This window comes from Hypomesus transpacificus, chromosome 14 (genome assembly GCF_021917145.1).
Source record: "Hypomesus transpacificus isolate Combined female chromosome 14, fHypTra1, whole genome shotgun sequence".
In the NCBI taxonomy this organism is placed as follows: Eukaryota; Metazoa; Chordata; class Actinopteri; order Osmeriformes; family Osmeridae; genus Hypomesus; species Hypomesus transpacificus.
In genome coordinates, this window is record NC_061073.1 from 1,742,206 (window position 1) to 1,765,113 (window position 22,908).

Consider the following 22,908-nt stretch of genomic DNA (forward strand, 5'->3'; position numbering starts at 1 on the left):
ATTAAATGGTATTGCGGGTTATCATTAAGTTAACCTCTTAATGTAAATGTGTGAATGCTTTCAATTCTTTTCTATTTTCTAAAAAAAGACAAGTAGTCATAAGTACACTGTACATTTGATTGGGTTATACAAGAGAGCATGTTTTTTTCTCTCTGTTCACTCCTTGCCATTGAATCTTCACGTCCTGTTTTCTTTTCAGCTCTCATTCTCTCTACTTGTTCTCTGGCCCCACTGTCTCATCTTTTTCAATTGAGATGGTTATGAGACAGTGTTGCCATGGTACCCACCATTCCAAGAAGAAGGGATGAAAAAAGATGTGCAGGGGTCAGTCTGAAAAGGCTTGCCTATATGTGTATGTGCCTACAGTCAGCGTTTGTCGGATAATCGTGTTGTCTGCGTGCTTCTCTCAACATGATGTGCAGTGGGCGTGTGGGGGTGTTCAACGTAACCACACTTATGACAGATCTTTACCTCAGTCTGAGGGCTATACATAACTAAACCTCACCAGGAGGAGCCAGCCAAAGGGCGATATCAACTATTTGTATTTAATTCACTTTTCAATAGTGGGACATTTTGTTTAAGATGACCTTATTAGGACTTACGCAAGGCCAGTACCATAGTAGTATATTGGACTGTACAATTGTGTGTTTGTTTGTAAGAGCAACTGACATTTGGTGTAAATATTATACATATTTTATTTTAACCTTCCAGACCACACACAGTTATGGAAAAAAAACTATCAAATGAAAGAACATAAACCATCTCAGGAACCAACTGGCAGCAACTTACAATACTACTGTCATCATCAGTAGTCAACATATGCACACAATAAGAGCGGATAACATACTTCAAAAGTCTACCATTTGTCTAACATGGCTGTTGTACATGCACTGGTGTCTAATCACTGGCAACCGAGGCCATAACACATTGATTTGGATTACATCGCCATCTAGAGGATCACTAGTTAACTTTCCAGCCCAGATGAGAGCATTGTGTATCTCTGATGTAGAAGAAAGCTGCAATTATTTCTAATTAGAATATTTAAAGGGGTTTGGATATGTTATATACAATGAGTAGATGTGACTGTACAGTCCTACTCAAACAAAATGTATGAATACACATGTTTTGAATGCTGAGCAAAAGGAATATAACTATTACAATTCTTCATCACTATTTATTGGCCATGTTGTGACCTGCAAATAATAATAGGCCTTCCTCTTACAAATTGGCATTTGAATGGGTGGGATTCCCCAGGGAGAGATGTTGAATAACTTTCTACTAGAACCTTTCTACTACAAAAATGCAAATACATTTGTTTGACTTAAAGTAGAGCTAGATGACTTTAATGTTTATTTTGTGACAAGAATGGGATTGGCACAAGTACACTACTTTACGCAGCTCTTTCACACAGCTCCATTATTATCAGAAAAACATTTATAGATAAAAGTCCTACAGAAAACACATTTACATTCAAGATCTAAATGTCACCTACTGTAGGGATCTTCTGATATAGTGCAAAACCATAGACATATAAAGTCTGCTTTAAAAGGCACCTTCATCCTGGGTTAGCTGATGGACACATTAGCAGGGATATCCGCCACCACACCAAACTGCTCACAAACCTTCTTTAGTTGTTCTTCCAAAACAATATTTTTCTTCACCTCTAAATTGTAGTTAAACTTCAGGTCTTCGATTTCCTCGAAAAATGTTGGATCAAAGTTTTCCAGTTCTGTCTTCAGTTTTTTTACTTGAGCCTGGAAACATAAAAGCAAACCATTGAAGTACTTATCATACAAACTAAACACTAAATGTCCTTTTTGAAGTAGGAATGCACCTAAATTTCGGCCCCCGAAGATTTTCAGCCAAAAATGGCAAGAGAAAAAAGGTCAAAAGCAAAATATGGGTCAAAAGCGGTCACTTTTGCGAACTTTTGTTCGATTTAGCCATTATTACAGTGCTACCCAGCAAAAGGTGATCATGTTAAGCGGTGTGGAAATACTTCACCCTTTCCGATAACAACATCAAATTTGCAATATGCAGTGTTTGTTTAACAGAAATTTCAAGACGGGGTAGGGTGCCTACATTTAAATACAGTTAAAGTATATTATTAATACAAAAGATTTTATAATAATTGTGGGATTGGGCCCAGAATGTTAATTTCGGTGCATCACTAATTGAAAGGCTTTGTATAGTTGTAGAATCAATACCTTTAACTGTCTTTTCTCTAGGTCAGTTGCCTTGAGTAGATTTTGCAGCTCTTCGTAACCTGACAACAAAAATAATTCATCTTAATTATACATTTCAACAAAATATCCAAGGCACTGGGCATTTCCCATTGTTCATGCTACCTCAGGCATGTTAGTTTAGTCTGCACATGTAGCCAGTGAAGAGGAGTTAAGGGTGTTTAGAGACGAGGGGTCAGGAGGAGTCAATAGAATATGGAAGGTTTTCATATGGAATTGGTCACATTGACAATTGTCAATGTATTTGTGTTTAATGTGCACATTGGCAGACATCTTCAAGTCAACATAAGGCTACAGAGTGACTGGTTGAACTATTTCAACAACAGTATTGGTCAAGTCCACAGCACAATGCTGATGATGTGTATAAAAGGTCAGCGTGTCTCACCTGGTCGAGCAGAGTCACCAGAAGTGGCCCCATGCCGCTCACTGAACTCATGGAGCCTCTTAACCAAATCTGCCTTTTCCCTTTCCAGCTGTCTATTGGTCAATCTAGGACACAGCAAGTACATATTTAGTCAAAAGGGCCATGAGCAATGTGTTTTAGGATGTTGCATGATTTGCTATACATTGCAATATATAGTTTTTTCACCTAGCTGACTGAAGGTCCTTCGAGAGATCTGTCTGCTCTCCAGTGGGAAAGTTCTTCAACAAGTCCACCTGGAAAATGAACACCAACAATGCATCATGCCATCGCAATGATCACACGACACACGTAGGTCACGCCATCGCAAAATGGACGCGTCGTTCATCGCCGTCCACAGAGATCACCAAAGACATCTCGACACAGGAAGACCGAGGACGAACAGTGGTCAGGGAGACGGCAGAGTGGACCTGCGCACGGTTCATGAGGTCTTACCTGGTCTTCCAGCTGTCTGACCGCATGCTGCGCTCTCTCCTCTGTGGCGCTGGCCTGACGCAGCTGCTGCCTGAGCTCTGACAGACTGGACGTCTTCTGAGCGTTGTCCTTCTCCAACTCCTTCATCTTGTTCTCAAACAGCCTGAGGAAGGGGAACCAGTATTCAAATGACTGTGCCACTCAAATCCTCCCTGAAACGTGAGGATGGAAATAGTACCCACCAAGGCTACAGGGTCACATTTGACTAGAAAAGCGCTTGGTGCATGACAAAGAACTGGCACTTTACCTAGATATCACAGTTGCCTTCCAGGTCTTACTGTCGGCTCCCTCGGGGATGGTTCTGGACTGTGCTGCCAGTAGTCTTTGCTTCATTTCATCAAGGTCAGTCACCAGCTTGTCATTAGTCACCTCCAAGCTAGTCTTGGCCACTCTAAGCTTCTCCACAGCCTCTGTCTCCTGCATGGAAAAAAGGTTAGATATGGTTGGTATTGCAAGTCTGAATAAGCTTTGAAGTATGCTGGTATTATAAAAATGTAATTCACTATCACGTGATCTTTTTGAGACAGATCAAGCAAATCTTTAATTTTTTTAACCAAACACCCAGCTGTCTCCAAATTCCCTTCAGTGTTGATTTGAAATTCAGTAATTGGCCTTTTCAGTAATAGGATTAACTTTTGCCAAACTGGATGTTTTTATCCACTCCAGTTGTTCTATATACACACACAAGACCTTTACCCTTTTAATCTCCTTTCGTAAACGTTCATTTTCCATCACAATTTTCTCAATTTCTTTGGTTTTGGAATCTTGTCTGGAGCTTAGTTGTGCTGCAGTTTGTTCCTTGAGATGCCCATAATCAATCTAGGAATAAAGTTGAGTAAGGAGGTGTATTAGAAACTGTGTAACGTCACCTGAGAAATTAATGTATACAGAATTCTGTTTCATAGGACACATGCTTATAACATCATTCGGGAAAAGGTGTCCAAACTTTTGACTGGTACTGTATGAAATTTAACAAAATGTTAAGAACATCCATGAAGTATTTAAAATAAACTTTCAGATATGCACCATCATGTACATAAATATAAATTAAACCTGGCCATTTGTACACAGTTTAATGTATTGTTCACCTTAAGTTTATCATGTGCTTGCTTCAGAGTGGTGAACTGCTCCTGTGTCGGAGTTGCAGGACTTTTCTTGAGAGTCTCATTTTCCCTCTGCACCCTTTCCACCACCCTCTTCATCAGTCCAATGGTTTTCTCCAGTTCTGGCACAGTCTTACCGCTGCGACCCGCCTGGACAATGGACAAAAACATGACAAACAGTGCAACTTAGAGTCTTAATTGACCAATTGATTTGGAAATCCTTTATAGCTTGCGTGCTTGTAAAAGGCATAGGTGGACCTACTCCACGAATGTGGCTTAGCTTTCTCTCCACTTCAGCCTTGTCGTTCTTAAGGGCATGACACAGCTCTTTAAGGTCTGCAACCTGGTCCTGGACGTACATGAGCAAGTCAAGAAGAGAGAATACAAGCATCTAAGCAAATATCTGCCAGAAAACGGGATTCTCTTTTGTTCATAAGACAGGAGTCTGGTTTGGCCCGTGAAAAAGCTACATGGACCAGGGTGGACCGTATCGGATCCCTGGTTGTACCTTGAGCCTGGGCAGATCCTTGTTGGCCTGCTCCAGCTGAAAGCGGAGTTCCAGGTTCTCTGAGGAGAGCTTCAGGTTGTCCCGCTGCAGCTCGTGGTCCTTCTGAGCAGGCGTGCCGGTGCCTCGTCCAGATGTCTACAAGGAAAGTTCTGCAGATCTTATACCAGGAGATAACAAGCTCACCAGGACATGAGAGACAAACAACTTGGGCATTGAGAGAAGGAAGGCAAGACAGGGCGAGTCGAGCCTATCAAACTAATCACAGCTACTACACTATGAAGTGCTATCACTGCTAATGCTACTGCCGCGCGACTATCCCCCTAACATTCAGCTGAGGGAGTGGGACGTCCTTCAATACCTTGACGGATTTCGGTTTACATTTGGATGTGGCCTTTTGCTCTCTTTTGGTGACAACAGATTCCAAGCTCGGTTGACTGCAGATGCTTTCGGGCTCGGACTCTGAAATGTCGAGATCTTCATTGAGGACGACGCTGGGGTCGGTGTCTGCGTCGGTTACAGAGGACTCCTCGGGTTTCTCAGTTGCCCCCTGTGCTCCTGTGGATGTGCTGTCCTCTACTTCGCCTTCCGCCGCGGAGGCGTCCTCAGCAGTTTCACCCACTTCCTCTCTTTCGCCACCCTCTTCCTCTCCGTCCGTTCTGTCCTCTGTCCTGGTTTCATCACTGCCTCCTCCAGGGCAGGATTTGGATGATTCTGATCTTTCTGATGGTTCGACGGTGTCTGGCTCGCCTTCGTTCGGGCTCTGGGACACGTGGGGTTCAGCGTCGCCCTTCCGGGATTCACTCCTGCTTCGCTCTGAGTCTCCTGGGAGGTGTGCTGTGCTCGTATCCATTTTATCGTCAGCAACGCCGGCTTTGGTGTCCTGGGACTCTTCGCCACTTGTGTCGTCCACTTGCCGTGCGTCGTCCACCTGCCGTGCGTCGTCAACCTGCGGTGCGTCGTCCACCTGCCGTACGTCCTCCACCTGCCGTGTGTCCTCCCCAACACTGTACGTTCTTGTGTCTCCATCTTTCTCTCCGCTTGTTTGAGTCGTTCCGTCACGCTTTCTGTGTTCTGCTCCGTTGTTTGGTTTCTGATGCTCAGCCTCGCTCACATCCCACATGCCTGCAAGGTCGGTCCCGGTTTCTGTCTGGTTTGGGCTGGTTGTTGACAGCCCGTCAGCCACTTCGGTGTAAGACGAGGTGAGATGGACGTCCTCGATGGTTTCGTCCTCTACCCCAGGCCCAACCCTGACATCGAATGTAAGACAACGCAACTCTCTCAGAGATGGGGACGCCATACCCTTTGTCTTCATTACGCGTGTTGTGGTATTACGACAAGGAAGGACGGAAAGGGATAGAAAAACAAGAATGGAAAGTGAAGTAAAGGAGAACACAGAGAAGAGTTTTAGACAAAAAACAACAAAACAAATACGTATTTCAAATGCAAACACACCGGGGATGAAATGTAGTGAAAGAGGAAAAAAAAAGAAGAAGAAGAAGAAAGAAATGACATCCGTTGGTGATGACAGTGCTTGTGGCTCAACAGGACTAGAGTGGGTTTGTCGGTATAATTACAGAGGGTCTCGAGGGGGGCTCCACGGACATCTGGCCCTCCAGTGAGTGAAGCCTCTCCTCCAGGTGGCGGTTCCTCCGGGTCATTTCCTCCATGGCAGTGTCTCGGGGTAAGGCCTGCTTCTGTCTGACAGGGAGAAATACGCATCGACTGATTACAGTGCAAACGCTCGCTTTCAACTCCTTCAGTACGAGCGTCATTTTAAGTGGCGAGGCGGTGTTTGGATCAGTAAGTGTTGAAATGACCCATAGTCACGTTGAATATACACCCTATCCAGTAGACTAGTTATATAGCCAGTTAAGAAGTTCTGGCACCTGCGACTACAATTCCTCGTTTCAGCCTCTCAGTTGAATTCATTAGGGTGCGTATGATATCCCTTCGTGCCCCGCTTCGAGGAAATATCGATGCGGCAGAATGAGCGCCTACACAGCGTATGTGAACGTGTCGTGTACCTCACGCTGAGGAGATCTCGCTCCAGCTCTGCGTTTCTCCTCCTCAGCTCCTCCGCCTCGTTCTCGGCCTCCAGGTGGCGTGCGCCGACCACCTGATCTGCCGTCACGGCAACGCGTCCCTTTAGCTTCCTCAGCAGGGAAGCCTTCTCCTGGTCCACTCTGAACACGCGGCCAAGTGCACGACCAAAGTTGGCATTTAGTCCGCCTGTTTCTATTCGATGTGATCATCGGTATAACTGATATAAGTGGGGTTGTGTGTGTGTTACAGACCTGCCATAAAGCTCTTTGAGGGTGCTGAGTTGTTTGGTGAGAGTCTCTGTTTCTCTTTCCTTCTCCTTCAGCATACTCTTCATTTTCTCCATCTTAGCTTGCCACTTCTTGCCCTCCTCCCAGCGCGCTATTTCATCCTTTGATGACTGACGGATGGAACAGTGAGACGTTATCTTACCTTTGACCTTGTAGTAACCCGGGAAGTTCATACGTCCATTCCACTATAAGGTTTAAGTCATATACGGTCAACGTGTGACTTTTACCTTGTCGTCGTTTAAGTTCTTCCTCTTAGTAGGGTCTGGAACACCTCTCTTCTCCAGTTCTGCCTCCAATTTTCGAATTTTCTTCTGCAGTGCCTCCACTGTGGGCCCCTTCAAATCAGCCTCTGACTGATTCTGTCCCGTCACACACGCGTACAGGTATTCATTAACACACATCAACTAATACGTTAGAAAAGCCCAATTGTTTCCCCCCCCCCAATTGACTTTTACTCTTCATTTTCATTTCACCAAGATCCCTCCCCAATGTTACTGTTTTAACTGTACTTTCAAATCCAGCACAGCCTAACCTATAATCAACCGAGATGCGGCGAAAGTAAATGCGACGCCCCTGCCCCGTCACAGTCAGGGAGGTTGGTTGGGCATCGCCATGGACAAGTGCTTTGGGTGCAAATCACCTGCAGGCCGCTGTTGAGCCTCTTGACCCGCTGCCTCAGCACCTGGATCTCCTGGTCGCGCTCCTCCTTCTCTCCCTGCAGAGCGCTCTCCGCTCGCTGGCTCTTCTGCAGGTCTCTCCTCAGACCCTCCAGCTTCTCGCCGAGGGCGTTCTCTCGCCCCTTAGCTGCCTTCAGGGACTCCCTGGCTCCCTGGAGGTCCTCCCTCAGCTCCAGCATGACGGCCTGAAACGACAGCCTGTCGCGTTACAGGTTTACGTGGAACAACTACCAAATACTCGGGCGGCGAGGTGGCTCGTTTGGTTCTCGTGTATGGAACGTTTTGATGGGACGCGAGGGTGTGTTGAGGTCTAACCTTAAGGTCTTTTGTTTGCCTGTCCACCAGACTCTGGATGTTATGGCTCTCCTCCTTGTGGGCTGCGTTCGATATAATCTGCTGTTCAGCGTGGGAGGTCATCTCTGCCCTCAGATCCAACATGACTTTGCTGAGAGACTGACATGATGAGAAACAGAGAGAAAGGTAAAAGAAAAGAAAAAAACGGAAAAGAAAAAAAACGCACGAAGACACATCAGCGACTCGTCGACTACGGCACTAAAATGGCCAGCACGTTTGCTGTCCGAGAGACGTCGTTCAGACAAAGTCGGGCGGTGGCTCTGCCGCACCTTGAGCTGTTTCCCTTTCCGATGGAGCTGGGCCTTCAGCCGCTCCACCAGGCTCTTCATGGTGTTGCTGGGCGAGCGGACGTTGGCCTCCTTCTGGGCCTCCAGCTCGGCGCGGAGGTAGTGCAGCTCCTTCTCCATCTGCGCCGTCTGGGCGTGCCGCTCCTCCACCTCCCCGGACAGAGCCTTCACCTGGGCCGCATGGTGCTCCTCCAACCTGGAGCAGGTCAGCTCATTTAGACTGGAATCCACCCGCTTCATCTCAAAGACACAACTTAATGCATGATAGTGGAATTTCTAAATGGCCGATAGGCTACGTACAGTACATGTACACCACCTTGAAACCGGAGTGGAAACAAAGTAACAACAGGCCTTGTCTGCCTCTGACTAGACATGCCGGCCACTGCAAATTAAGTTGTGACTGCAAATCTCCCTTACGGTGCGTGTCCACTTCATTGCTTCCAATTCGTTTTCAATGAAACCGGGCGTTGACGCTCGCGTAGGGCATTGTGGGAGCGTCAACGCCCGGTTTCATTGAAAACGAATTGGTATCTTGGTGGGGATACTAACTTTGACCTCTCGATGGCATGCTCCTTGGCCTGCATGATGGCGGCGGCCCTTTGGCGCTCCAGTTCGCCGCTGACGGCCTTGAGCCGGTTGTCGAGGGTGGAGAGCGAGCTGTCCTGCTCCACCACCGTCTGCTCCATCTCAGCCAGCCGCAACAGGTGCTTGGTGGTCGGCACGGCGATGCTGGGCTTCTTCATCAGGTCCTGGTGACGCCAGAGAGAGACCGGTCAGGTTCTATTGGTCGGAAGACAGTCCCGAGGGGCACTCGGAACCTCGATTCCCAGTGGGAGCGACGCTTACCAACGCAGTCTGTTTGAAGCGGTCCAGGGAAGTATCCGTGTGCGAGTCCAGCTTCTGATTCAGAATCCTCACCTCCTCCTCCTGTTTTTTGGTCATGTCCTCTTGCTCCTGGTGGTTAGAGAGGAAGAACTGTTAGAACTGTGCATGGACAGACACACAGACACACACTGTACAAACAAGGACGTACCTGTCTAGCCCGTGCCAGCAAGTTCTGATACTTCTTGAGAACCTCCTCTTTCTGATCCAGACGACCCTGCAGATTGTTGATGGTCTGGTGGGCCACTTTAAGGGCAGGTTGGCTTTCTGACTGGTCCTCCTGGTGCTTGGAGAGGTCGGCTAGGAGCCTCTCTCGGTCCGCAGAGGCCGGGAGGCGGAGTCGCAGCTCGTTGATGACCTTGTCCCGAGACAGGACGTTCTGCTCCGCCTTCCAAAGGGCTGCCTCTTTTTCCTTCAGCTTCTACATGAGGGAGAGAGATATTCTGCTGTGTCGGTCATTTACATCATTGTATTTCAGCAACTCTTTCCCGACATTGGCCACGTATTGCAACATTCAAAGTCTACCAAGAGATTTTTTTTGTTTTATTCAAAAAAGAAATTGTGCAATAGGATCATATTAGAAGAAATGACGCAACTTGATGCAAATTCCGGGGTGTGTTCTCCACCTGGTGAACAGATTTACCACCAGGGGGAGTGGTTAGCCGTATTTGATGCTTCTAGTCTAAGTGGTAATGAATGCTGCTCGCAACATGATGTGATATAACACTAGGTCGATTTTTTTTATTCAACTGTCTTTTCAATGTCTGGAGATGTAATAACATTAATTGAGGAGGGTTAAATGAAGAATGCAAAGAGCGGTACCTCGTCCAGAGTTTTGCAGGTGGCTTGTGTCTCCAGGATGGTGCGGACTTGCTCTTTGATTTTACCCAGCGCAAAATCCAACTGGTGGGCCAGTGGAAGACTCGGATCTAGCAGGGCACCTGTGGTTTCCTCAAGCTACAACAAGCAGAGACAGTGGGCTTATCATCATGGAGCATGCATGGTGGCCACAGTATAGTGACTGTGGCAGTCAGTCACTATGGCAGCATCAGAATAACCTTGATTAAACAAAAAGCAGTAAAGCACTGCCAACCAACCCCCAAATAATCATTTAATCATGAACGACAGTTTTGGACAGTGCAGTGCGTTCATGTTCCTACCTTTCGGGCAGTGCAGTGCGTTCATTTTCCTACCTTTCGGGCAGTGCAGTGCATTCATGTTCCTACCTTTCGGGCCAGTGCAGTGCATTCATGTTCCTACCTTTCGGGCAGTGCAGTGCATTCATGTTCCTACCTTTCGGGCAGTGCAGTGCATTCATGTTCCTACCTTTCGGGCAGTGCAGTGCATTCATGTTCCTACCTTTCGGGCAGTGCAGTGCATTCATGTTCCTACCTTTAGGGCAGTGCAGTGCATTCATGTTCCTACCTTTAGGGCAGTGCAGTGCATTAATTTTCCTACCTTTCGAGCAGTGCAGTGCATTCATGTTCCTACCTTTAGGGCAGTGCAGTGCATTCATGTTCCTACCTTTAGGGCAGTGCAGTGCATTCATGTTCCTACCTTTAGGGCAGTGCAGTGCATTAATTTTCCTACCTTTCGAGCAGTGCAGTGCATTCATGTTCCTACCTTTAGGGCAGTGCAGTGCATTCATGTTCCTACCTTTAGGGCAGTGCAGTGCATTCATGTTCCTACCTTTAGGGCAGTGCAGTGCATTCATTTTCCTACCTTTCGAGCAGTGCAGTGCATTCATGTTCCTACCTTTCGGGCAGTGCAGTGCATTCATGTTCCTACCTTTCGGGCAGTGCCAAGGATTTCATTCTGCTGCTTCTCGTAGAGGTCCAGCTGGCGCTCCAACTCCACCTCTCGCTGGTCCCAGGACAGCTGCCGCTCCTCCAGGATCTGAGGGGGCAAAGGAAGGAGGGACGGCTGTGTTTGTCTGAGGGAGGGAGTGTCAAAATGAACAGGTATGCTAAGAATTCGATTTCCCAGTCCTGTAAACGTGGGTGTGTGGTGATTCTTCATGTCCCCTGTGTTTGGGTGTGTGCGTGTGTCCGTTTCTCTCTCTCACAGTGTTTTGCTGGACGATGTCCTCCTCCAAAGTCTGGATGGTGCGCTCCTGTTCAGCCACCAGGTTCTTCAGGTGTCTGATCTCCTCCTTCTGGACGCCCAGCTCCCTGCCCCGCCTCAACTCCTGCAGACGAACGTCCTCCATCTTCTTGTGCCACTCGTTCACCTGTGAACATCCAAAATGAAGCCACTTCAAATTTTGGGACGTTTGGCACCCCAACAACAAACAAGAAAAAAATGTAAATCCTGAGCTGTAGTTTGTATTCATGAATGGTCAGTGACCTAGACAGCGGAAAGGAGAACTGTGGTTGAGAACTCCCAAACCTTCTGAGCACCCTTCACGTCCTTCAGTGTCGATATGAGCTCCTCCAGTCCTCTCAGCTTGACCTCCAACTCCTGCACCTTTCCCTCGGCCTCTCTCCTCTCATCGACCGCCAATCGCTTCTCTTTCTGCACCTTCTCTTGATCGTCCTGCAGGTTCATCATGGTCTGAGAGAACTTCTCCTGATGGGCTAAGGGCAGGGCTCCGGCAAACTGCCTGCGCAAAGACTGGATGATTTGGCGTAGATACCGGACCCGATTTTGGCCTGCCTGGCGGGCGTGGTACAGGGATCGCTCGCCGGCGTCCAGCTTCTGCTCCGCGCGGAGCTTGTAGGCCTCCAGTTGCTGGATGCGAGTGGTGGCGACCTCCAGTTTTCCCACGGCGGCTGACTCGCTGAGTTGCAACGCAACTAGGTGTTGGTGTAGTTTGGCAATGAGGGCTCTTTCATCTGACTGGGACTGAGTAACAGGTAAAACTGTAAATAATGGTTGATACCAATAAGAATGACAGGGGGTGATGTGTGACTGATGTGTAAGACCATTGTGTTTTCTTGCCTGATAGTCTAGAACTTGTCTCCGCAGGGCTTCCACTTCCTTCTCTCTGGACTGCTGCCGTGCCTCAAAAGCCGCCACCTGCATTTTAGCCACGTCCGATACCTCCCGCAACCTGCGCAGGCACAAACCACCTCAGCATTTCAATCTGGATCCCTAAAGGGGCCCCCGTCCATCACCACAGCGAAACACGGATCATACTTAGAGGCTTCGATCCGGAGCTGGGCCTCGCTTTCCTCTAGCTCGCTGATCCTGGCGCGGTCTGCGTCGCTCGCTTCCTTGCTCACGCTGTTGGTCAGCTCGTCCCTCAGCTCCCACTCCACCTTCTGGGCCTCCAGGCTCTGCTTGGTCAGCTGAGGAACACACGACAGGTGGTCAATCAGTTCAATAGCTTGTGCTTTTCTTCTGTCGGTTTTTTAAACATTTATTTTGATCAAATTGACTTGCGGATGTCTGTCTCAACCATTAAGCTCCATCAAATGTGCTGTAATAAAAACGAAACGGTTTAGGCTACGTCTCCCCCGACCTCTGCAAACTTGGTCTCCAGCTCCGAGTTGCGCTCCTCCACCTGCCGGAGGGACTTCCTCAGGTGCTCGTACATCTGGAGGGCGTGCTCGGCGCGCTGCCTCTCATTCAGCTCCTTCATCTCCAGCGTGGTGATCCTTCTGGAAGCAGACACGATCTCACTGTTGGCCACCGCCTTGGCCGCTTTGTCCATGCCGCTCTCACCACCTGTCCGTTAACGGCCAAAGTCAACATGAGTGATTCTGATGCAGACACCTGTCCACCATCCTGGGGAAACGGAACCAAGAACAACTAACAAATTCGTTCTTTCGTGTTCAAAAGGTGCAGACGGACCAACTGTGTTGATGTGCTCCCAAGCTTGCTCTAACGTATGAAGTTTCTCCTTGGTTATCGCCAGCTCCTTGTTGAGACCGGAGATTTGCTCGTGTAGACACTCGTTCTCGTTCTTAAAGGCGAAAGGGGGGGACGGGGGGACGTCAGCATTTCGAAAATAAGCAGTATGCTACGACACAAATCAAGGACAACAGGAAAAGTGGATCTGAAATGCTAGAAGAAGCCAAACAAAAGCATGTCGTTGGTTCTCCTACGTTGAGATGTTCAAGGCCGGTGGTCCTCTGAACGAGGTGATTGTCCCTCTGAAGCATGTCCCTGTATTTCACCGTCAGCTCTGTGTACTGCCTGTTAGCCCTCTCGAGCTCTGAAGAAGGAACGCTTTCATCCAAGGCCCTCTGCAGCGCTGCCATCTTGTATGCAGCCATTTCCTACCCATCAGGACACACGCGTGACAGAATATATAACATAGCACAGCCTAATAAAATACCATGTGTGTACACACTTGTAAATCGTACAGTTACAAAACCTATCGGGCAACCAAGGAACACACGTTTGGCATCCATCCTATATCACCATGGCATCCCTGTCGGACTACCTTGTATCTCTGCAAGTAGCCCATGTGCTCGGTGACCGCGGCCTGCATGGCGGTGAAGTCCTCCCTGAGTTTGGCGTTCTCCTTGCGGAGGTGGTGCTCCTGCTCCAGCAGGGTGGTGTAGCAGCGGGTCAGACACGTCTCGTTCACCCGCAGCACTGTCAGCTTCCTGGCTGCCTCGGCCGCGTGCCTGCGAACCTCCTCCGGGTCCTTCTGCAGGGCGTCCAGCCAATGCTGGTAAACGGGAGAAGACACATTTAGTGAGGGTCTACGGGGGGGGGGGGGGGGGGGGGGGGGGGGGGGGGGGGGGGGGGGGGGGAAGGGAAGACTTTAATTTGATCGAATAAATACAAATGGGCTCTGCTTACGTCACTTAAGTTTGGTGTTTTGGTCACCCGCAGATTTTCAAACGGAATGTCCACCTATTACAAGTGTACTCACATTGAACTCTTTGACTCGGATTGTGTCCACCTCCTTCTGTTCTTCCAGCTTGTTCTTTAGTTCTGTAAACACCTCCCTTTCCTTTTGCCAGCACTCTTTCTCACTAAACACAAACGGAGGTCGTTCGGGTTGGAAATCGTGGAGCATCGTTCGACAAATTATAGGCTGTGTAAAGGGATTCGACCCCCCTTTTTGTTAGCAATAAGCTGAGTCATCTGAGAGACGGTCCTACTTGAGGTAGGCCCCTACCTCTGGTGATGTTTGTAGAGGAGTCCCTGCTGGTGGCGGATTACAGAAAACTTCCTCTGGTACTCCTCTAAGGCCAACACAAGCTTCTTATTGGACTCCTCCTTGACTTTGATCTCCTAGAACACATTTTTATAAAAGAAATTAAGGATTCCATGAAACAAGCAAGTTAAATATGGGCTTTATGGATGGGATAACCTTTATTAATAGTTTCACAGTTTACAGAAGGTTTTTTTTTTTTTTTTTCAATATTCATGAATTGACTGTTGTTCATAGTGCACGACTTGTAAAACTGACCTGTAGCAGTCTGACAGCATACTCATTCAGGGAACTGATAGCCTCAGTGCTGGATGGAGCCATGTCCTCAGGGAGATTCAGGGTCCTAAAGATGGTCCCACTACCTCCAGACTTCCTCAGTGCCTCCACCTCGCACTGTAAATGGACAACCTGGTACAGAAGACGTCTTGGTAAGATCTTTGAAAGCTGAACCTGCCATTCCGGTATTTTCAACTGACATCTAATAAGTGATAGATTTTCCCTATTCTCAAGTTCATCAAAACATTGTATAACATTTTATTTATAAGTTTGACTGATTACTGATTCATTTTAAGAAGTCAGACGGTACATAAATAATATACTGAAACATTCAGTAATGTTTACAATATTACAGTGACGAGGAACGTCCTTTGGCAGTATACAAAAAGTTGAAATAATTTTTTATACAATAACTACATTATGTTGTAGTATTCCATATATTTATGGCTCTAGAAGTTGGACTATAAAAACACTGCCCTTATGTTTAGCCAAACATTTAAAATACAAAGTTGGCAAAGATCAAATAAAATAATGAGGGTCTTGGGGACAGTGTTCAGTTCACTCAACTCTCATCAATAAGAAGCAAGTTCCCAATTAGATGTAAATACTGTAAAAATGTATTACTGACATTTTCTCTTGCTCTGACAAGTTGACTCAAGGTGCTGGCAGCCTCGTCCCGGGCCAACCTCATTTCCTGTCTGAGCTCGTCATTTCTGCCAATTAGCTGGTTTACTTGGGCCTTTAGGTGCAGGTTGGCGTCAAACTTTCCCGCCAACGTGAAGTTCTTAATCTCTATTGCCTGAAACATAAATATAGGAGCAGTGTATGAATTGGCACATTATAATAACAGTAATCTACCACAAAGGCATTAAAAGTAGCATCACAATCATGTGTCATACGCTATATGCGCCAAAACTTCAACCCACAAACCACATGTATTCAGACCCCTTGGTAGTAATCAGTGCACAGTTAATCAGTTATGTGTCTTATCTGAGTTAAAGACACATACAAGCTTCTTTTGGTTTACCAACAGGCTTCTAAAGGACTCACGAGAATTATAGGAATGTCTTTGAGTGCCTCAGCCAGGGACCCTGTTTTTGATAAATGTCTAAATGTACGGAACAATGTACGAATTGTAGAAAAAAAAAAAAAAAATGTTTAATTGAGGGAAGAAAAATAACCTAAAATGAATTCTATGCATGTTTTGATGAACAATGCCTACACCACACTGACTACCAGCTTTTACACAAGAGACTACACTTACATCAACCAGCCTCTCTAGACTGGGAATAGTAACACTTGTTCCAGCGGGGGCATTCTGTTGAGCATCCTTTAGGGCTTGAAGGATCTCTGTCATTCCTTCTTCAAACTGCTTCTTGTCCTTTGATAAGTCTTCCACTATGATAATTAAGAGAGAGGAGAATAACAAGCACTTTTATCTTAATTGAACAAACCAAACCAGCAATTGTCAAGGTAATTGTCAAGTGACAAAATATTTCGATAAAATGGTCTGCAATTGGTGTTAATGATATTTACCTGGGTGTCATATGTTCATATGGGTGGAACATTTTAACAATTTGAAGAATTCATTCATTTGTGAATTCACACTGGCATAAAATAACAATGGAATAATTACCGAATGCTTTTAGAATTGATTGTTGATATGTTACAACTATATAACTCAATCATTTGAACCACTTATGTGAGCATAAAACAATTACTCAAAAGAAGTATTGGAAAGAAAGCATGTGTCAAATATTCCAATGACTATATCCACTATGATCGAGATAGGGAGATAGGCCCAGTCTACTACTTACATTTGGCTTTTAACTCAGATGACTGAGTCTTCTGGAGCTCTAGTTCTCTCTCCTTGGTGTTGAGGTCCTTCAGCAGATGATCATACTGACCAAAACAAGAGAAGGTAAAAATAATGATAAATATACCTTATGTAGGCCTATCGGTTCATATTCAAACGTGAATCATTCCGAGGTTGTTTCATTTTTTTTACTCAAGCTGAATATATTTCATATGCTGATCTAGGTTTTGAACTTGAGAAAAGAACATACCTTGCGTTTTATCTCCTCATCTGCAAAAGTGGAGGTCTGCTTGGTTGTCATCTGGATGTGTTTGCTGGTAATGATATCATCTTCTAGAACTGAACTAGTCAGTGTGATCCCTAAATGTGTGCCAACCACAAATGATAATGGACTGTTTATGGACTGAAAGTGGCATTGCTCTTTTTAATTTGACAATCAATTGCATAATGGCTTGACAAAGAGAGACTAAACTGCAATTACCCCTGTCCTTCACCATGCGTCGAATTTGTATTTTCAATTCAAGTCTTTCCTCTTCCAGGCGTTCAATCTGTAGAGAAGGACAAATAAGGGGCAAGCTGACTTCAAACTCAACCAAGATTACCTACTGTGTCCTCCCACCCAAATAATCACCTCTTTTGTGAGGACCACATTTTCTGCTTTGTACTGCCGTTGTCTATGATCTTTGGTTCTTCGGAATTCTGACAAATCTATTTCCCCTTTCGGATCTAGACCTAAACAGGCATGGATGAAGGATGAATAAACAAGTAAATGCAAACCCCAGTTTTAACAACTAGGCAGTGTCCCTTATTCTTGAGACTTTTTCAAAACACATAAGGTTTTCCTGAACAAATCTAAGATTACTGACCGAGTCTTTCCCTAAGATCCTCATTCTCATCCAGTAGGTTATTGATTTGCATCTCCAACTGGTTGATCTCTTTGGTCATGGCTTCCGTCTCATGGTCTCGCAATCTTATCTGGTTTTTACACTCCTTGATCTCAGCAATTGCAGCCTCAAGGCCATCGGTTCCCTGAAATACAAAACAGAACCTCATCTTTATATTGACATTGACCAGAATACAAGGTCTGACAGCCAAGTTGGCCTTAAATGGCCACAGAGACCATTGTGGTTGAGGACATTGAATTAGTCTTGGCCCCAACTATCGTAGATAAAAAGCCATTTTGTAAGTTAGGCCCCTCAGGCTCTTCCGAATGTGTGCGACTGGGCAGACTTACAGACTCGTATGTCCTCATGCGATTGAGCGTTTCACTGAGATCTTTGTCTTTGTCTCTTGCGTCAGCCTCAGCTAACTCTGCCACACGCTCTGATTCCCGCGCTCTTGTTTCTGCGGCCTGCAGCTTCGAGTTCAGCTCCTCAATCTTCCTCTGCTGAGGGGTCGAGGACAGGCCTAGGACGACATGGGCTTTAATGTGTCATGGTACAGTCACGAAAAAGAAAACGTAAATGATGGCTGGTCCGCATCATCGTATCCAAAGTAAATATGCCGCAAACATGTTCAATTGTGTGACCATTTCTGCGGCTGATCTGCCTTGAATCCTAAGCCCTTACCCTCTCTCTCACAAAATTCAGTTTCTAGCACATCACAAGTTTGAAAAAGAGGGCTTCACCTCTGCCCTTTGCCGTGGGTTTCTTCAGTTCCTCTATGAGCAACGCATACTTCTCCATCTCTCCCGTATACTGCTCCACTTGTTCCGTCAGCATCTTGATTTGATTATCCCTCTCTTGCACCGCCTTAAGTTCATAAACATTTCATAGGTTTGGATTGATGAGACTAAATGACCCTACTGAGCCAACTGCAGTGAATGTTGTTGTCAGTACAGAGAGGGCTGTGATTAATAGACAAGCTAGAGAAATAAAAGAAAGCAGATACGTAAAAAGATGATGATCATAAAACAAGTATGGAAAAAGGCTCAACTTACACCGCATAGCTCGTATATGACCTGGCCCAAGCCAGAGATGGAAGTGCAAAAGGACAGAATGATAAAACACAATAGTATGGTAGAGAAACAGAAGAAGCCATGGAAGTAACCAGAGAGGAAAAAGTAAACAGCATTTTATTTATATTTTTTAAAACCTCAACCCTGTCAAGCTGTATTGATATGTTGTCACCTACAAGTCAGTTCGACATTTGAAACACACCTGTTGCAGGGCAATGACATTGCTTTTGTCTGTGTCCATTTGGGCACTGCGTAGCTTATCCCTCAGCTCGTGGATCATCTGCTGGTACTCCATGATCTCCTCATCCTTTCCGACCAGCACTCTCTGAAAGTTAGGGAAACGGAAACAGCACATCCAGGGCTCACTCACAGGAAACGAGATGTTTTTCAGAGCAGTCTGGAAGTTCAGTTTGATGGGCCACATGTGTATGATATCCAAAGAAGACATGTGCTCCCAAAGGATCCTCTAAGGAGCTTCAGGAGGATGAATAGTGCATACCTAGAACCCTACCTTCCATTCCTCCACCTTGGCATTGACTGCTGCCATAACCGGGTCGTCCTCCTCGGACCGGCTCTGGATCTGCCCACTCAGCTCTCTGACCTTGAGGTGGAGCACACAAACTCTCATTCATTCAAAAAGGCTTTGCTTTACATGTAGCAACTAGTGGATTTGATCCACTAGTTGGTACAGTTGGTGGAGTTCCAATTTGACACAATATGTTTTGCATATGTCAATGTGGGAAAAAAAGAGGCTAGATTTTTCCAATATGTCAAGTTTGTATCTCAAATATCTCAAGTGGCTTTGGTTACTCCACTGCCTACATGGGTATAAAAGAGGTACTCTAAGTATGCAAGAGAAGATTTACCTGCAGCTTGGCACTATCCCTCTCTCTCCTGAGCTGGTCCATGATGGAGTCGGTTTGTTGCACTACAATCTTCATCTTGTTATACTCGTCTGTCATCTTTTCCATCTCCTTTACGGACTCCTCGAGACTCTTCTGCATATGTTCATTCTGTGTTTTCAGGTGCACTATTTCGTCTTCTGTCCTCTACAGAAAGAAATTGTTAGTCCTTGAATGAGGCCTGAATGCAAGTCAAATTCAATAACGTGACGTGATATCTTAAATAATCAAGGTTTAGTTTGTCAAAAGATTATTGTTAATTAATCAACCCCAAATTATCACAGTGTTAATTAACAAAAGCAATCATTTGCTTGATATCTTTTCTATCTGAGAGTATCCAGCCATAGATTCACAGACCTTAATCTGATCAGTAAAGATTTTGTTTTTTATGAACAAACGTTCGAGGCCGGTGGGTATCTGTGGAAGTGATTTTAATAAAAAATTCCAGTACCTGGATGTCCTCCATACACTGATAGAGCTGTCGATTGGCTAAGTTGAGCCTCCTCTGGGTCTCACTGCCCTCCTTCCTGGACTGGACTGGCTCCGTCTGGTCAAGCTCCCGGCGGTAGAAGTCTGCATCCTGCTGAAGTTGCTCGTTCTGACACACCAGGCCAAACATGTACAGAAATGATTGATATTTCCAGATATTAGTATAGGAAGTTATAGGTATATGCACAGTAGTTATTAATACTTAAAGGAGTTGTTCCCACTATTCCCCTGAGTTAGCAAACAAAAAATACAACACCCACACAGACCGACAGGCAGTTATGTGATTTTCATTTACTAATAGTTTCTACAAGCCGATGGACTGTATATTATATAACCCAAAGTAGCCTAGTACTACTACACAATTAATTATAGACTCATTCACCATACTTATATTGCATTTTTACCTTACATCCTCACTACACTCAAAGTCTTACCTTTTTCTTAAGCTGTTTTATCTATGTGCATGAAAAAAAGATGGAAAAACGGACATGCAAGAACAAATGTAAGAAAGAGAAAATGACATGCAAGAAACCACTGAATAAAATAAAACACTCCTGCTACTAATGAGACGGGGGCAATAATGCAATTCTAAAAACTAAACGACAGCAAAAGTTTACCTGATAAGATGATGACAACCACTAACCTCTCGTTTCAGTTTCCTGCTCTCATCCTCGGCCTTCTCTGCCCGAAATATCAACTGTAAACACACATGAGAACATGGACATTGAAAGGACACCATCCCCAAGGGGCATCAAGCCACATGAGAGAGTAGATCATATCAGACACATGTATGCTATGGAATGACGCGCAGTGGGGTCATACTTCCTCGTTGTTTTTTTTCTCCTTGCTCATTTCCTTCTCCAACTGGCTGTATTCCTTCTCCCTTTGCTCCAACTGAGTCTCCAGTTGGCGAATCTCATCCCGTAAGAAGCGGGTGTCTCGTCCCACTGATGAGCGCTGGGCCATCTGGACAGGAAACGAATCAAACGAACACCCCCACAAGTAAACTGTCAGACTTAATCAGCCTCCATCGGTTTTCACCATCCACATGCACCGTACACACCAATTACAACGTTCTCAGACCAACAGAACATAGAGGAATTAGCTACCTCTCTAATCTTCTTACATGCTCTCTTCTGTGGTCACATGATGTAATCTTCTTTGTAGCCTCTGACTATTGGCTACACATAGAAGTACTATAACCAGAATACAATCAGCAAAGATTCTAAATTATATATTGAGTCCAGTCATTGAAAACCCCTTTCCAGAAAACTATACAGACATTTGTAATACTGAGTTTACCTCTAGCTCTTGTTCCAACTTGAATGCCCGGGCCCTTAATTCATTTTCTGTAAGACACAGAAAATGTGAAATTATTTGTGAGTCACTTCAAAAACTTATAACTATATCACTTTTGTACAGCTTTCTCTTGGAAGTCGCTTTGGATAAAAGCGTCCGCTAAATGAATACATGTAAATTTATAACAGTGCTCGATCAAAAGCATTTCATGTCGGACTTACCAACTATTGCTTGGTCTGAGCCAGCGTTATCAATGAGTTCATAGGCTACAGTAGCTTCCTGACCCTTCATCTGAAAAAGAAAAAATGTATAAAATGAATACATTAGTCTACATACAATGACTAATAGGTAACTTTGCAGAAGGCAAATGCAAAGGCAATAGCCTATGCACTGAAACATTTTTGTTATTTGTCAAATTAAAATGAATCTTTCACTTTGTGCTTGGAATGGGGGCTGTTAGAAAAATGTAATGTACTAGTGGCTTTATTTGAGCACCTTCATTACAGTCTGGGACACTCGAAATAGCTGAACCATTTTGTCTGGGGTGCATCCTTTCAGCTCCCTCTCTTTCACCTATGGAGGACAAAGTTACATTAAAACGTGCAGTTCATTGATTTCTGTTTCTTTGGTTCTGTTGTGTCTACTCGTTATTGTTGTGGGGGGCATGCGGACATGAATTAAAAGGGAACACATGGACAGTACCTCTGAGAGCATGTTGTAGAACATCTCTACTTCTTTGTCTGGCAGTTTGTCTGGGTCGGCTCCCATCACTTCACCCCAATCAAGTTTTGGAGGCATCGTGACAACCGTGTGTTGATGGTTTGTCAGAGTATGATCATATGAGTCTCTTCAAAAGAAAGCAACGTGAAACAGAACGAGCTCGACAGGATAGCTACAACATGGGATTGTTTACCGAAGACATGCAGAATATGCATTTTGAAATCACTGAGTCTACTGTAGTAATTACATAATTTAACAAGAAAACCAGCAGCGAGAGAGCTGAGTTCGCCAACAAAGTGGAAAAAACTCAGAATTACCGAGGCTTCGGTTTTCGGAGCTTGTTAGTAAGCTAGCAAACTAGCTTTATCCACAAAAAAAAACGTGTTTTTAAAACGTTTAATTGTGTAATTGTTGCCTCGAATCTTTTACATCATGTGTAAAAGTAGCTCTATGCTATCGTGCTAGCTGGTATGCCAGACATATCCTCAACCGATGCTCCCGTTGCCCGGTTACAGCTGACAACAATCGTAAAGCGATTACAAATTTTACGACAGAAGATAGGTTGCACACACGCGGCGCGGAGCGGCGCGGAGCGGCGCGGCGTGGAGCGTCGGCTTCCAATTCATTTTCAATGAAACCGGGCGTTGACGCTCGCGTACGCTCCCACAATGCCCTATACCAGCCTCAAGTTTCATTGAAAATGGATTGGAAGCCGACGCTCCGCGCCGCTCCGCGCCGCTGTAGTGGACACGCACGGTTAGCGTTTGAGAGGAGAATACTGCTTATTCTTTCAACAGTTTTATTACTTATTTTATTTACTTGGCGATCTTTTTAATCATTCCAATTGGTTGGGTGGTTATTGACACATTTTTATGTGGTGTGACAAACGCAGAACACATTTATTATTGACTTTAATGGTAAATATATATTTATTTGAGCATAATGATACATTGTTCAGAGACGGTTGGTCAGTAGGACTACTATACTAGGTTATAAAAAACCTCAACATTATAAACAAATATTATAGAAGTTTATCAATGTTGTCTATTTGATGTCC

The 22,908-nt window shown here is 45.3% G+C and overlaps 1 protein-coding gene across 3 annotated transcripts; it reads right to left on the minus strand.

Annotated features, from left to right (window-relative positions):
- Positions 1-707: 707 nt before the first annotated feature.
- cep290 (centrosomal protein 290) lies at positions 708-22,358 on the minus strand. 3 transcript variants are annotated; one of them, XM_047034062.1, is made up of 54 exons: positions 21,834-22,358; positions 21,627-21,704; positions 21,353-21,422; positions 21,135-21,181; positions 20,655-20,798; positions 20,476-20,529; positions 20,267-20,287; positions 19,795-19,941; positions 19,308-19,490; positions 18,953-19,042; positions 18,644-18,766; positions 18,424-18,444; positions 18,112-18,235; positions 17,719-17,891; positions 17,351-17,513; positions 17,116-17,216; positions 16,966-17,032; positions 16,735-16,844; positions 16,486-16,570; positions 15,933-16,066; positions 15,297-15,467; positions 14,651-14,800; positions 14,357-14,472; positions 14,108-14,210; positions 13,670-13,900; positions 13,329-13,502; positions 13,075-13,186; positions 12,743-12,948; positions 12,418-12,569; positions 12,220-12,331; positions 11,668-12,123; positions 11,345-11,509; positions 11,068-11,175; positions 10,102-10,236; positions 9,431-9,700; positions 9,244-9,351; positions 8,947-9,146; positions 8,380-8,593; positions 8,072-8,209; positions 7,720-7,941; positions 7,307-7,438; positions 7,044-7,189; positions 6,774-6,932; positions 6,324-6,447; positions 4,750-4,884; positions 4,504-4,590; positions 4,227-4,391; positions 3,835-3,957; positions 3,386-3,555; positions 3,100-3,241; positions 2,833-2,900; positions 2,629-2,732; positions 2,208-2,266; positions 708-1,754 (listed from the first exon to the last, which is right to left on the minus strand). In XM_047034062.1, the coding sequence occupies exons 1-54, from the start codon at positions 21,927-21,929 to the stop codon at positions 1,566-1,568; spliced, it is 7,377 nt and encodes a 2,458-aa protein (XP_046890018.1). In that variant the 5' UTR covers positions 21,930-22,358; the 3' UTR covers positions 708-1,565. The 3 variants fall into 3 exon arrangements, with proteins under 3 accessions (XP_046890018.1, XP_046890019.1, XP_046890020.1); XM_047034063.1 differs by lacking the exon at positions 18,424-18,444; XM_047034064.1 differs by lacking the exons at positions 18,424-18,444; positions 20,267-20,287.
- Positions 22,359-22,908: the final 550 nt, after the last annotated feature.